At 43.3% G+C, this 12869-nt stretch overlaps 2 protein-coding genes across 8 annotated transcripts in view; one reads left to right on the top strand and one right to left on the bottom strand.

The window, feature by feature from the left end:
• The window catches only part of LOC118300822 (replication protein A 70 kDa DNA-binding subunit), a 44052-nt gene extending 39711 nt beyond the window's left edge, over positions 1-4341 (bottom strand). For 5 of the 7 annotated variants that reach the window (XM_035625633.2, XM_047329868.1, XM_047329865.1 and 2 more), the window contains exons 1-6: positions 4193-4341; positions 3685-3732; positions 3226-3304; positions 2958-3066; positions 2779-2870; positions 2594-2686 (exon numbers count right to left, since the gene is read on the bottom strand). In XM_035625633.2, the coding sequence (XP_035481526.2) occupies positions 2594-2686; positions 2779-2870; positions 2958-3066; positions 3226-3304; positions 3685-3732; positions 4193-4225 (454 nt within the window). In that variant the 5' untranslated portion in view covers positions 4226-4341. Of the gene's footprint in view, positions 1-2593; positions 2716-2778; positions 2871-2957; positions 3067-3225; positions 3305-3684; positions 3733-4192 lie in introns of those variants that run through there. The other 2 variants (XM_035625634.2, XM_035625635.2) reach the window with 2 other exon arrangements.
• A 304-nt stretch (positions 4342-4645) lies between these two features.
• smyd4 (SET and MYND domain containing 4) lies at positions 4646-10664 on the top strand. Its single transcript, XM_035626924.2, has 10 exons — positions 4646-4859; positions 5238-5382; positions 5646-5735; positions 6971-7922; positions 8509-8775; positions 8955-9148; positions 9243-9390; positions 9509-9625; positions 10175-10298; positions 10482-10664. The coding sequence occupies exons 1-10, from the start codon at positions 4726-4728 to the stop codon at positions 10603-10605; spliced, it is 2295 nt and encodes a 764-aa protein (XP_035482817.2). The 5' UTR covers positions 4646-4725; the 3' UTR covers positions 10606-10664.
• Positions 10665-12869: the final 2205 nt, after the last annotated feature.

The raw sequence follows: 12869 nt of genomic DNA, 5'->3' as shown, positions 1-12869 counted from the left end.
TGTTGAATCGGAATGTTTTATTCATCATTGAAGAAAACATTCATCATTTATTCTTCTTCTTCTTCTTCTGTAATTTTCTGCTTCAGGTGTCTCTCAGGTTGGTGGTTCGATCACCGCATGTCTCCCCCCCAGGTACAATTCCAAAAAATATCCAAGTTAGCCCTTGCTCTCACAGGAAAATCTCTAGGAAAGCGAGTGGGCGTGTTGATGACTGTAAAAAAAAACACAGCTTTCTGCAGCAGAATTATCATCACGTCCTGCCTCCTGCAAGATCTACCCAGAAGCCACAGAATGTTCCGGAAATTGTCCTGCTGCCATGTATTATTTTTTATAATTATTATTACATATTACATATTTATATGTGAACTGCAGTGCAAACTCCAGAAAATGTTTATGACCCAATTTTTGTGTGAGTGTAAAGCGCTTTGAGTAGTCGTTAAGACTAGAAGATCAGTATCAATGTAATCTTCTGACCATTTATTTACCGTTACTCGTCGCATCTTCAGCCTCTCTTAGGGAAACCTACTGGCAGCAGCTAAGATACGAGGAAGAAATTGATTGTGAAGAGCGAGGAGCCACATTAAGCCAAATTGAAGCGCCCAGGGATCCAGTGTGTTGCTCAAAGGCTGCAGACTTTAGAGATGCTGGAGCTCAGACTCTCCACTACAACAGCTGTGTCCCTAGTCATTGCGTCGCCCACAGTTAATTGGAAACACTTCATTCATGGCCTTTGGCAATTTTGTGAATGCACACACATTTATCTACTTCCTGAAAATGCAATTTGCAAAAAATAAAAAAAAAAGTCAACAAACACTTTACTAGCTGCATTCACTGGGAGAAAACGCATTGAGATTTTATGCATAAGATTTCCTTTTGGCTCTACAGAGAAGTGCAGGACCATTTAATCAACACAACAATTAAACAGAGCAGCAGGTTCTCTGTATCTGGCGGGATCTCTTAGGTAACATGGATCAAAGGATATAATAAGGATAGAGTCTGATGAACTACTTAATGCAGAGCCTCATCTTTGCCGAGTCAAATTAGTTGACTTTTTCTTCTCTCCCTCTCTCCTTCCGTCAGTGCTTTGCTACGTGGGGATTCAGTCCACAACACAATATTCATGAAACCGTGAACTCCATGAGCCATCGGCCCACACAAGCTCCCTCGGTCACAACACATACATACGGACACACACCTACGCATGCACAAACACACAATATATACCAAGTGCTTATTATCCACCCACATGCCTACATCCTCCACGGAGGAGGGCTACTTGGTACGTTTCTGCCACATAACAAAATCAATTGTTGATGCTATGATCAGATGCTGGTATGAAACAACTGAGGGAAACTAAAAATGAAGAAGCTGCAATAAAACACAGGCTACTCTGGGCATGATACATGGCACCAGTCATCTTGGCAGGAAATCAAACATTATGTGAGAGTCCTACTCCGCTCTCAAAATCTGGTCAGTGGTAAAAAAAAAAATTTAAAAAGTGAATGGGTGACTTGTGGACTCCACCTGCTGTGATAGCTGAGCAGTAAATATGATGAAAGTGCACAATGTGATGTGGAGAGAAAAGAAAAAAGGCACTTGAGCTGAAGGAACCGCAGTTGTCCATCAATTTAGCATTTCCTGCTCCTCGCTGCCTTCAATTGTTGAAAACCATGCTACACATTATGATCCTGTTTCACAGAGTTCTCAACCCACACTCAGAGACTACAGCCTTAAGGACACAGAAGTCCAATGAATATCAAAGCAATGGAAAAAGTCAGAGTGGTTAAAGTTTGGCAGGGTCTATGAGATTGACAAATTAACAGGAAGGGATCCTACGGGATCCAAATAATGGCTGCAGAACAACAACACTGAGGAGAAGATGGGCAAAATGATTCATCAGCACACTTCCTTCAAAGGGTGCATGGCTCCCTCTGTTGGTGAGATCTGAGGTTGCTGTTTTTTTTCATATTATCTAAAATAACTAGGGCAAAGCTGAACAAGCCAACCGTATCTACTGCTACTCGTTAATAAAAAGAGATTTCTCAACACAAAACATAGCAAAACTTATAAATAATAAACTTAATTTAAATGGCACTTTACTTCTAACAAGGTTACAAAGTTTTTTACAAAGTGGACAGGTAGTTATAATGAGAATAAAAAAACACTGCACCACACTCTGCGACTGTCTACATGGAAAGCAAAAGTCCTACTGTTGTTTATTCTTGATTTATCTCAAATGTGACACAGTAATCAATAAGTGTGAACTTATAAATATATATAGTAAAATATACATGACGTTTGTTGGCTACAGAAGATTCCACTGAATTCTTGCTGCTGACGCCTGTTCACAGCAAAATAAGATGCTGATAAAACAACAACAACAACAACAACAACCAGATTTCACTTTAACAGCTGCTGCTGTGAATGAAAAGCTACTTTTGCCATGTGACAGCTTTATCACAGCAAATTAAAAATCGAATGCATATAAAGACGTTTTTTTTCCACTTGATGTATTTGTAATGACCGAGGCGACAAGAGAATCATAAATACAGCAACATGAAATCATATAAACAATATTAAATATGACACTCACTTATGTTGTCCTCATAGGAGGGTCCAGGTACTGCTACTGACGAAGAGCACGCTGGGGGGCTTGAGATCGAATCCTCTGAAGATGACGTCTTATCTGCAAATTGAATAATGACCATAGGGAACCTGCAGGAGGTTTTTATTCAGTGTTTCTAACTCCATGCATGCACATTTTTAAGAGGTACATACCTCTTGCATAAGATGGAGTTGGATTTCCAATCATCCCTCCGGTTTCCTCAGCCGACTGCAATATCTCCATATCAATCACAGTCACCACGAGCCTGGATGACAAGTAAAAGAAAAAAGGGGGAATTATATCCAGCAAATAGGAAGCAGAGGTAGAAAGGAAACAAAGAAGAAACACACACCTGCCATCTGACAATGTGCTGGTGGTGGTCTTCTTCAGCATGCACACACAGGTTGGTACCAGGAGGTTCTCTTCCACCAGATAATTTAATTGGGAGGCCAGCAGCAAGGCTGCACACAAACACATCAAGACCAATTATATTCATGTAGGTCTCACGCAACAAAAAATGACACTGCTGCCACTGCGGTATTTGACAATTGTTGATGTAAGCCTTGCTGCTGCACCTCAGGTTTGTCAATCAGTCTGCTGCCAACACAATCTGTACTCACAAGACAAAGAGTGTTGACCGTCGCTCATCTTAAGCCGGAACCTGGTTTGGCCCGAGGAACAATCGATCGAACGCATGTTCTGACAAAAACAGAAGGAACGGAGGATTTTAAAAGACAAAACAACAACTGTTCATTATTAACTAGCCAGTGTACACTGGGCAAGAATATGGCAATATAGACAATGATCATTTTCATACAATTGTCTTTCACCACAATGGCAAACAAATACTTAAATTTCCTTTTTGTCATTGCTTATTTGACAGTGACCGTAAAAAGACCGGAAGCCAAAGAACAGAAACTCTCATCAACTTCATTTAGTCTGCGTCGTGGTACTCAATGTCAATTTAACCACGCGATCCCCACCATTGTGACAACATGGTGTGGAGTTAAACATGCTAACGTAGAAAAGGTAAATATATGGCTGGACTGGTTGTTGGGAAGTGGACTGACTGTACTTACCAGAAGCTGCAGTACGGGGTTGTCCACCTGTGAGCCTTGGACCAGGGCCTAGACAACAACAACAACAACAACAACAACACATTTCCACTTAGTGCCTCCTGCTCTGGTCTCATTCTGTCCCATCACATCACCACGCAGCTGATGCAAAGTCATGTGGGTACACATTAGTTTATAAGGAGAGAGCTCAGATTATGGGTCAGAAGTGGCCAAATGTCAAGATGCAATTCGAGCCACTTAAGGTAGCATTTACATGCAACAGTATTTGAATGAATAAAGCAAACTGACTCATTACTGAGTTACTACATATTCAAAGAAACCCTGTACATTGACACTTTTTCATTGGGGACAATTTCTAAACGGTAGATGCAGCTGTCCCTTTAAATCCCGTTAGCTCACAGTGCTAGCATGCTAGCGAGCTAGTAGAGCTATATTGCTAACTTCTCAGCGTGTTGACGTCGACCCAAGAGAAAACAAATAGCAATTGAGCTTTGTTAATATTCATACTCACTTCAATCGCCCCTCGCGTGAGCGCCACACTCATGTCACCCGGGTAACGCTGTTTCCAAATCCAGAAGACGTTGGCTAATGTTGTGCTTTAAACCAAGGAGAAGGTTTAGAACGTAACGCGAGAGAAGAGACGCAAACGTTACTTCCGTAATGACGACAACAAGTTACATGTAAACGGGAACTACACCGGATATGGCATTTTCCGCCTTCAAAATAATGTAATATATTTTGTGTGTCTTTCACAATTTAAGAAATTAGCCCTGTTTATGACAATGATTTGGACCCATAACTGAAATAAAGATTAAATTGAAAAAATGAAATACACTTTGGAGACAACCCAATGCAAAGGGGGACAATTTTAGATACTGATTTCTCTTGGGACAGCCAAGGCTTCAGACGATGCTGCTTTTACTTTGAAGGTCACGGTCGGAAACCGGTCGAAACTGTCACCGATTCAAAGCGGCGTGAAACGGAACCAAAACAAACCCTCAACTTGCCCCGCCGGTGCTCACGAGGCTTTCCGTGCACTTCAGGATGGATCTTCCGTGCGTCCAGTGGCAAGACCACGTCGCCCAGAAATGGACCGGACTCGACCCCGAGTCGAAGGAGCATTTCGCGTCCCTGACTGAAGTAGATGCTGTTTTTAAAAGTGCCTTAACTCTGACAACGTGAGTAGCGATGCAGCAAACCTCCTCTGGTCAAGCACTAGTGGATTTATACAGCATCTACATGTGATAAGTGTCAGTGGGGACCACATAACTATTTAAATATTGCTGTCTTGATCAATCATAAGGGACAATAATCTGCAATTGGCTGAGCCACTTCATCCACTTTTCTATTACTCCCTTCCCTTTGTCCAAACTATAACTACACTGTTGTCAAATGTGAAGAAATTCTCTGATTACAATTTGTCAATATGATCCAACTTCCCTGATAATCCTGTCGCTGGGGACATTTTATGAACAATGCAGTTGTTTATCACAGACCAAAGTTGTTTTTTTTCCTCTGTGTGTTTTTTAACTGTACATAATCCTGTTTTTTTCCAGCCTGGATGATCTGGATTTTCTGCAGTCAATCTCTGCAACATACTCCATGCAGAAGGACACGGAGCAGGCGGCCAAATGCAGGGAGAGGGGCAACTGCAGCTTCAAGACCAGAGACTACACCGCAGCCGCTCTGCACTACTCGCAGGTGAAGAAGTGAATATCAATCTTTCTCGGACTGGGGTCGACGTAAAAAATAACATCCATCTTTTGATTTTTTCCATCTGATCTATATATTTTGTCTCTATCTTGTCGCATTTGTGTTTACAACTGTCTAATTTGTGTTTTCAGTTGATGGCTTGGCAATTGATGACTTTTAATGTTTTGTATTGACATTGTTATTAGTTCTTCTGATAATGTAAAAAAAAAATGGTTCAAACTGGTTCAGATGTTGTTTTTTTATTTTGACAGGGCGTAAGTTTCGCTCCCCTAAGTTCGGAGCAGCTGCCTCTGTGTTACGCCAACCGCTCTGCTGCCCTCCACCATCTGCAGCTCTACCAGGTGAGATGGCTCCATGTTCAACTCCTTCTTAAATGATAGGGATTAACTGATCCCATATAGTGATGTTGGAGAATCATATTATACATTTAAGTAAGAGAAACATCTCTGTGTAATACAATACCTTTCAACAGCCCCCACGAACTGCATCCTCCCAAACGATCACACATGCATACCTATCACCTTTTGAACATTATGACCTGCGTGACGATTTTTATTGCAGGACATGTTTTGTCATAAGTGCATTTTTTTTGCTGGGTGAACCTAATAAAGAGCAAAACCAGAGTATGATTATAGGACAGATATTTAGCTGTAATCCGTCTCCAGGCATGTGGTCAGGGAGCAGTTTCACCCTGATGACACGTATAATCCTATAATTGAGCTAATTTCCACAGCGTGATCTTTTTCCAGAAACAAGTGGATTATCACTGAGGGATCCAGGATTTCATTTCACTGAAGCTTATTGCTTTTATGACCAAATAGCACTAATTGTTGTTCATGATCTGTAATGAGGCAAGTCCGACACAAGATTCCAGAGTCTTTTGTGAAGTGTTGTGTCTCTATAGAAGAAATCTGAAACACGCAGGTTGTTCACAGGCATTTTGAGGTTGAAATATCTCAAGGATGAAGCTCAGATTCCTCCAACTCCCTGCTGAGCCTCAGTGACCTTCTCAACTCATCATTTTACCTTTAAAACACAAGCTGCTGCAGCCCTTCTTACTTTATTACCCAAAGCATTGGAAACCATTTTGGGTCTGTCATGGGCTGTTTTAGCAGACATTTTCGTTCTCACATACAGGAGAATGTCCAAACTTCAGTGCATGTCTGAAAGCAGCTCTAGGGAAAACGGGATTCTGCCTAGAACCTACCACCAGACTACTACTTTTTCTGAGCTCAGCCCTCACAAGCTAAGAAAACATCTTCTCCTGCCGTTGACAATTTTCACCCAAACATCCCTTAGATAATTATGAGTTCATTAAAAGTGTTGGGAGAAAACTGTCTCATGCAAAACCCTACGAATCAAATAAAAATGAGTAATAATGGTAAAAATCTGACCAAAAGCTCTTATGTAGGGTTACACACTAGAGTGACCCATCTTGTTTTTTTTTTTCATCAGCCATCACTTTATTGCTAAAACACTGACTTTAACAAGTTGTTGAAAGTCAGACATTATTTTATTTTGCTCACAAGCTTTGATTTCGTGGTGACTCACCATCCAGTATGTCTGTTTTTCTCAGGATTGCCTTAATGACATTGACAAAGCCCTGACAAATGGCTACCCCTCTCACCTTCAGCACAAACTAGAAGACCGTCGCACACAGTGTCTCAAACACGTTTCTCAAGGTCAAAAGGCGAAAGACGACCATCAGGGTCCCGCCTCAAAGCATCATGAAGATCCAGACGGAGTCACAGCACCGTCTCTCACAAGTGAGATTTGTCCTCAAGCTGCTGTTGGCTTCAGCACGGAGAAAGGGCGACACTTGGTGGCTGCGCAGGGAATAGCCGCTGGGGAGGTGATCCTCCATGACAGGCCGTACAGCTGTGTCCTCATACCGGGGATGGAGGAGGTGCAAGGGAAGAGTGGATGGCCGGACACCGAGAGAGGAGAGTTCGGGACCGAGCACAGGTGCTGTCACAGGTGTTTGACGGACACGCTGTGTCCTGTGCCGTGCGACGGGTGTAGTTACAGCCGATACTGTTCACCCGGCTGTCAGCGGGAGGCCTGGGAGGAACATCACCGCTGGGAATGTCCGCTGGGAGCAGATTTGACGGCGCTGGGTGTGATGTCACAGCTCGCTCTGAGGGTGACCCTCAAGGCGGGGTTAAAAAACATCCAAATGGCCAGGGAACCAATCAGAGACAAGCCGGGCTGCATAGAGTCTAGTGAGACCCATCCAGGTCACCACAGTGACTCTTACCTGAGCGTGTTTCACCTGCTTCACCACCTGAATCGACACAGCCCCGCTCTGCGTTTCCTGAACGCAGTTACCGTAGCAACAGTCTACCTGAAGCTCAGCAAGGCAGGACCTCCACCCGCATCTTGGGACCTTGGGAACGGCCAGTCACCACACGAGGATGGAGGCGACGGAGATTGGAGCACGAAGCTGTGGCTGATGGGAAGTGCGGTCCTGAGGCACGTCCTGCAGCTTAGGTGCAACGCTCAGGCAATCACCGTGCTGCAAGACGCAGGTAACTCATACAGATTCCATACGGTATTTTCAACCCTCGAACATCGGCATTGTCGCCAAGAAGAATTCAGGGAAACTTGAGAATAATTTTCCCTCTCTCTTAAACTTGTGTTGCATCGATGCAGTTTCAGTGAATCAGGGGGGAAAAGAGATGGATGACAAATCTTTTGATTAACTTCAAAGACTTGGAGGGATTTTTTTTGGTTCCACGTATGACAGCACAACAAATTATTGTCAGAAGAAAACTCGCAGTGGTATGAAAATCATTTTTTTTACCAGCTCTGCAATATGATCACGTCTTTTTGGCGAGAATGATAATAAAAAAATTTCTGCAACTTTGGTTCGCTAGAACAATTCAGTTTACTACTGATTACTCTGCCGTTTATTTTCTTAGTTCATTTATTACTCATTTGGCTGATAACGTTTCAATAGGTCGTTCGACTCAGGGTCTAAAATCGAAATGTTCACTATCGTAGATGAGTGAGAGGTTAGAACCAGTGAATTTCAGGCATTTTTTTGTTAAAAATGTACTGAACGTTGTTGAGTTACACAAAGACCTTTTACTTTCTGGTTCTCGCATCTGACAGGAGCAGCAAACTCACGAGTGCAGTCCCGCAGGGAACTCCGCATTGCCACGGCAATATTCCCAACTCTTAGTCTCCTGAATCACTCCTGCTCTCCGAACACCAGCGTGGCGTTCAACACTGGAACTAGTGTTGATCCCTCCGGGTCGGATCTGTCCGCGGACTTCGGCGGGGCTGTAGCTGAGCACGGCAGCATGACTCGCGGAGTCACTGTAACTGTCAGAGCAGCCAAGGTGATCAAAGCAGGACAAGAGATCCTGCACTGCTACGGTAAGAAACCGATTATGCACATTCGTGTGGATCAAAATCACTTTAAGTTGGAAATCATTTGGGGCAGAAACATAGTTATCCTTTATTGACATCAAGGGGATTGTACAGCATCTTCTCCTCATCTTGATCTATGTAAACGTTGTGCCTCTTTCACCAACCCCTCGTCGCCTTTGCTTCAGGTCCTCACAGCAGTCGGATGGTGACCCAGGAACGGCAGCATCTCCTGCGGGAACAGTACTACTTCCTGTGTCAGTGTGAGGCCTGCACCCTGACCCAGGAGGACGGCGCAGAGTTCCGACCGCAGCGGTCGGGTGGTGAAGCTGCTCGACGCAATTCTGGACTCCTGTGCTGCAAGTGCAAAGGAACACTCAATGTACGTGTTGGTTTTTCGCAATGGCCGATTTTCATTCGTTTTTTTGTTGTTTTTTTACTCTACGACTGATGACATTATACTGTACGATTTTCAGAAAAGCAGTGGGGACAAAGGAACAGGATTTATATGTCCGAAGTCGTCCTGTTCTCATTACGTGTCGCCGTCTGAAGTGAGCCTCGGGCTGCAGGAGATCAGGGTCGACCTGGACAAGGCTGTGGACCTCATGGAGAGAGAGCGGCCCGGTGAGGAACATGAGCATATTTTAAAAGGCTGATGCACTATACAGATACGGTAATATATGATTATTATTTGTTCAGAAGGTCTTTGTTACATCTATTCTCCTGCTCTGCCTTCCCTCAGATGCGGCTCTGAGACTGTTGGATAAGGCTCAGACTCAGGCTGGACGAATCCTCGCGGAGACGCACCCTCTACAAGGGGAGCTGGCTGATGCCATGGCCAGAGCATATGCTACAATGGGTGAGGGAAAAAATGTGATCAACGCATATCTATGTTCACATTAACCTTTTTTTAAAGTAAGCCATAATGCAGTTTGAACTAAAAGGTTATTTTCAATGAAAGTATAATCATTTCAACAAATGTACCATGGGTTGACACTTTAAAATAAGAAAAAACTATAAAATACTAATGGCTGAAACTCATTTTTTCAACCGGATATCTATATATGCTCCATCAAACAGTAGAGAAGACCATACAATTGAACTGATGGACTTTTGACAGACAGTGGTCTGTCGCAAACTTTGTGTACGATTTCAGCAGATATAAAAAAAACAAATCCAAAACCAGGCACAGTAACAGATTACAGAAATTACTGGCCCCTTGATGCTGGGATAATCAGCCAGAATGCTTAATAACGTCATATTAAATTTCAAATATAGCAGCTAAAGCCAAGAAACCCATAACAGGAATCTCAGACACCCTGGTGTTTTCAAATGACCTGAAGCATTATTCATGTGCGCAGTTATGTTTTGGTTTTTTTCCATCCTCTTGCTGCTTGGTTTTCCTTAGGTGACTGGAAGAATGCAGCATCCCATCTGGAGCGCAGTGCCGCAGCAACTGGCTCCCAGTACGGGGACGACAGCATCGAACTGGGTCAGCAGCTCTTCAAATTAGCTCAGCTCCACTTCAACGGGTGAGTAAGTTGTACCGACAGTGAGGACCATCTTCGGGGCATGCTGTTTCTCAGCGTCCGGTGCAGCTGTCCAAGTCATTTCCTCTGATGGGATTTAATGAGATGAAAAGCACTTCCTCTATTTCATTGTCTTGGCTGAAATTATTAGTAGAGCTCTGTGTCCTTCTCGTCTCCACCTCCCAGGGGTGCCCGAGGCCCGGCCCTCTCCGTCATCCCCGAGGTCAGACGACTCCTCTGTCTTCACTGTGGCCCCCGCTGCCATGAATTACAGGAGCTGCAGGCCATGGAGGACTGTCTCCGAGGGTAGTCTTGAACACATGCAGGAGTTATTAAATAAAACTGAAACTATCTGATTGTGCACTTTTACAGTGTTCCTTTTGTTTTCATTCAATATTCCAACGGGCCTAATTGTTAACAGTATACGCAAAGTATAGATACAATTAGTTTCATACCGACAAACATTTGAGAGTAGGCATGCCAGTTAAGAAGCGACACGTTGGCCTCCCAAGCTCAACTGCCGCTGGTGTACATGCAGGTTATTGTGGCTCTCTGACCTCTTGGTGTCAGAATGTATCCATCAATAATTTCAATTTCATGCTTCAGTGATGGTCTTGCCGCTCGAGGCAACTTCTCCGCCAGGTGCTTCCAGGTTAAATGTATTCCTCTAAATAAATCTGAAGGACATGCATGCATTTTCCTGATTGTGGACTTTTCCCTCTTTTTGCCTGAAGAAATAGTAGTTTTTAACTGCCACAAGTTAATTAATCTATACAATCTCCAGATGCCCTCAGCTACTACAAAAACGTGCCGTATAGGTATACCCTCTGACCTTTAGGTGGCAGCCGTTATCCACTGACAAATTCCATTTCATGCTTGACTGGCGGAAAAGCTGTGACTCCTGAACCTTCTGTGCTCACCCCGTGTCCTCCAAGACCTCTATACCTTTATTTCAAAAGTCTTCATGTGCCAAAAGCATATTAAAGAATTGTGGCCAGGTTTATGTCTTCACGCTTGTATGTAACTGGTAGATGAGGAATGAAAGCAAGTGTGCCACATGCGCAGCTAAATAATAAGGGGTCTGATGCAGAGGTTCATTAGTTTTCAGAGATGAGGGAAAGCTCACGTTGAGCAAAGACAATAAAAAAATGGCGACCACAGCTGGAGCCTCTGAGTCATCTGCCAGTTGCACATCACCAGTATCTGGAGGGCAGCCAATCTGACAGACGGGGATACGTGCGTACAGAAGGTCGAGGTCAAGACCGAAAAAACTGGTAGGCAGCTGGTGACATCTGCTGAGGAGCGGTGTGACGGTGAACTCAAAAGACTCCTACGGTGACAGGGTCGCAGTACCCTGTACAGCCATTAAAGAACTGCTGGAACTAAACTGAGGTCAAACTGAGTAGAAAGACTGTGGCACTATCACAGGGATTATTCCAATGCGACTTTGCTCTTTAACTAAGTAGTTGATGGAAACCAAAGGCACTCAAAGTTAATTGTTTTCATCATCTATTAATCTCCTGTTTATTGTCTTGATTAATCGGTCGGTCTATCAAACATCAGAAATCGGTGAAAAATGGCCACAACAGGATCCTAGAGCCCAAGGTCACATCAATCAGGTCTTGTTTTGTCCAGCCGGATGTTTTCAACCCCAAAATGCTCAATTTACTATGATGTAGGACACATTTGAGAACCTGCACCTGTCAAATCGTTGGCAGTTTTGCTTGAAAAATTACTTAAATGAATACATATTTTTGGACTGTGAACTCCACACATCGTACACATCATGTCATACAATGTCCAAACTAAATAGTATAAAGTATAAAACCATTCCATGTTCAGTGATATGTTGTTTTTTTCCCCCCAAACAAGTCTCTACACACCCCTGGAAACAAACTCCAGGTTTGACTGACTGAATCGCACCGATGTACAGTCTGTTGCAGCTCCGCGAACAATTAATTTTTTTAATTCAAACTAACTTCATACAGTAATTCAACCCCCCCCCCAACCCCCCCCGCTCAAATCCCCCTTAGAAAATCCACAGCACGTTCATTTTTGTACAGTTTTTCCGCTAATGAACAACTGTATATTAACAAAATATTACCATGACATGAGCGATAATGTTGTCTCGTAGCGGGAGCGTCACTGATGCAGCTTAAAAACTCTGAATGTGGAGCCAGAGATAAGATTGCTCACCAAGAGAAAAGAGATACTACACACAATAGATGTTCACTAATGCAGCTTAACAACCCGAGATAACATAGTTGTCATAGTAATCCCAGACATAATAAAGCTCCAGTATTGATATTCCTCTTATGAACCCTGATCAAAGTTAAATTCAAAGGGCCACATTTCTCATCGGCACTTTTGCCACAGAGGTAAATCATTGACCAGCTCAGGTTTGTATTTGTTTTTAAGAAATCTCTCCTTATTTTTTGTCCTCTGAGCTATTTTGTTTTTGTTTGCTTGCTTGTTCTTCCTGTTCCGTCAGGGGCTGAGAGAGCAGAGAGAGAATTTGAGCTCATGTTCAAACAGAGAGACACGAGTAAAAGAAGATTGCAAAGTAAGGGGAAG

Source organism: Scophthalmus maximus, chromosome 2 (assembly GCF_022379125.1).
Source record: "Scophthalmus maximus strain ysfricsl-2021 chromosome 2, ASM2237912v1, whole genome shotgun sequence".
NCBI lineage: Eukaryota > Metazoa > Chordata > Actinopteri > Pleuronectiformes > Scophthalmidae > Scophthalmus > Scophthalmus maximus.
This window is presented reverse-complemented; position numbering and strand designations above follow the sequence as displayed.

What these genes read in the sequence shown, in the direction of transcription:
- smyd4 (XM_035626924.2), top strand. Translation starts at nt 4,726, where the DNA reads ATGGATCTTCCGTGCGTCCAGTGGCAAGACCACGTCGCCCAGAAATGG. An exon ending in CACCGTGCTGCAAGACGCAG is followed by an intron (nt 7,923 to 8,508) that starts GTAACTCATACA and finishes CGCATCTGACAG; the next exon opens with GAGCAGCAAACTCACGAGTG. An exon ending in AGAGATCCTGCACTGCTACG is followed by an intron (nt 8,776 to 8,954) that starts GTAAGAAACCGA and finishes CCTTTGCTTCAG; the next exon opens with GTCCTCACAGCAGTCGGATG.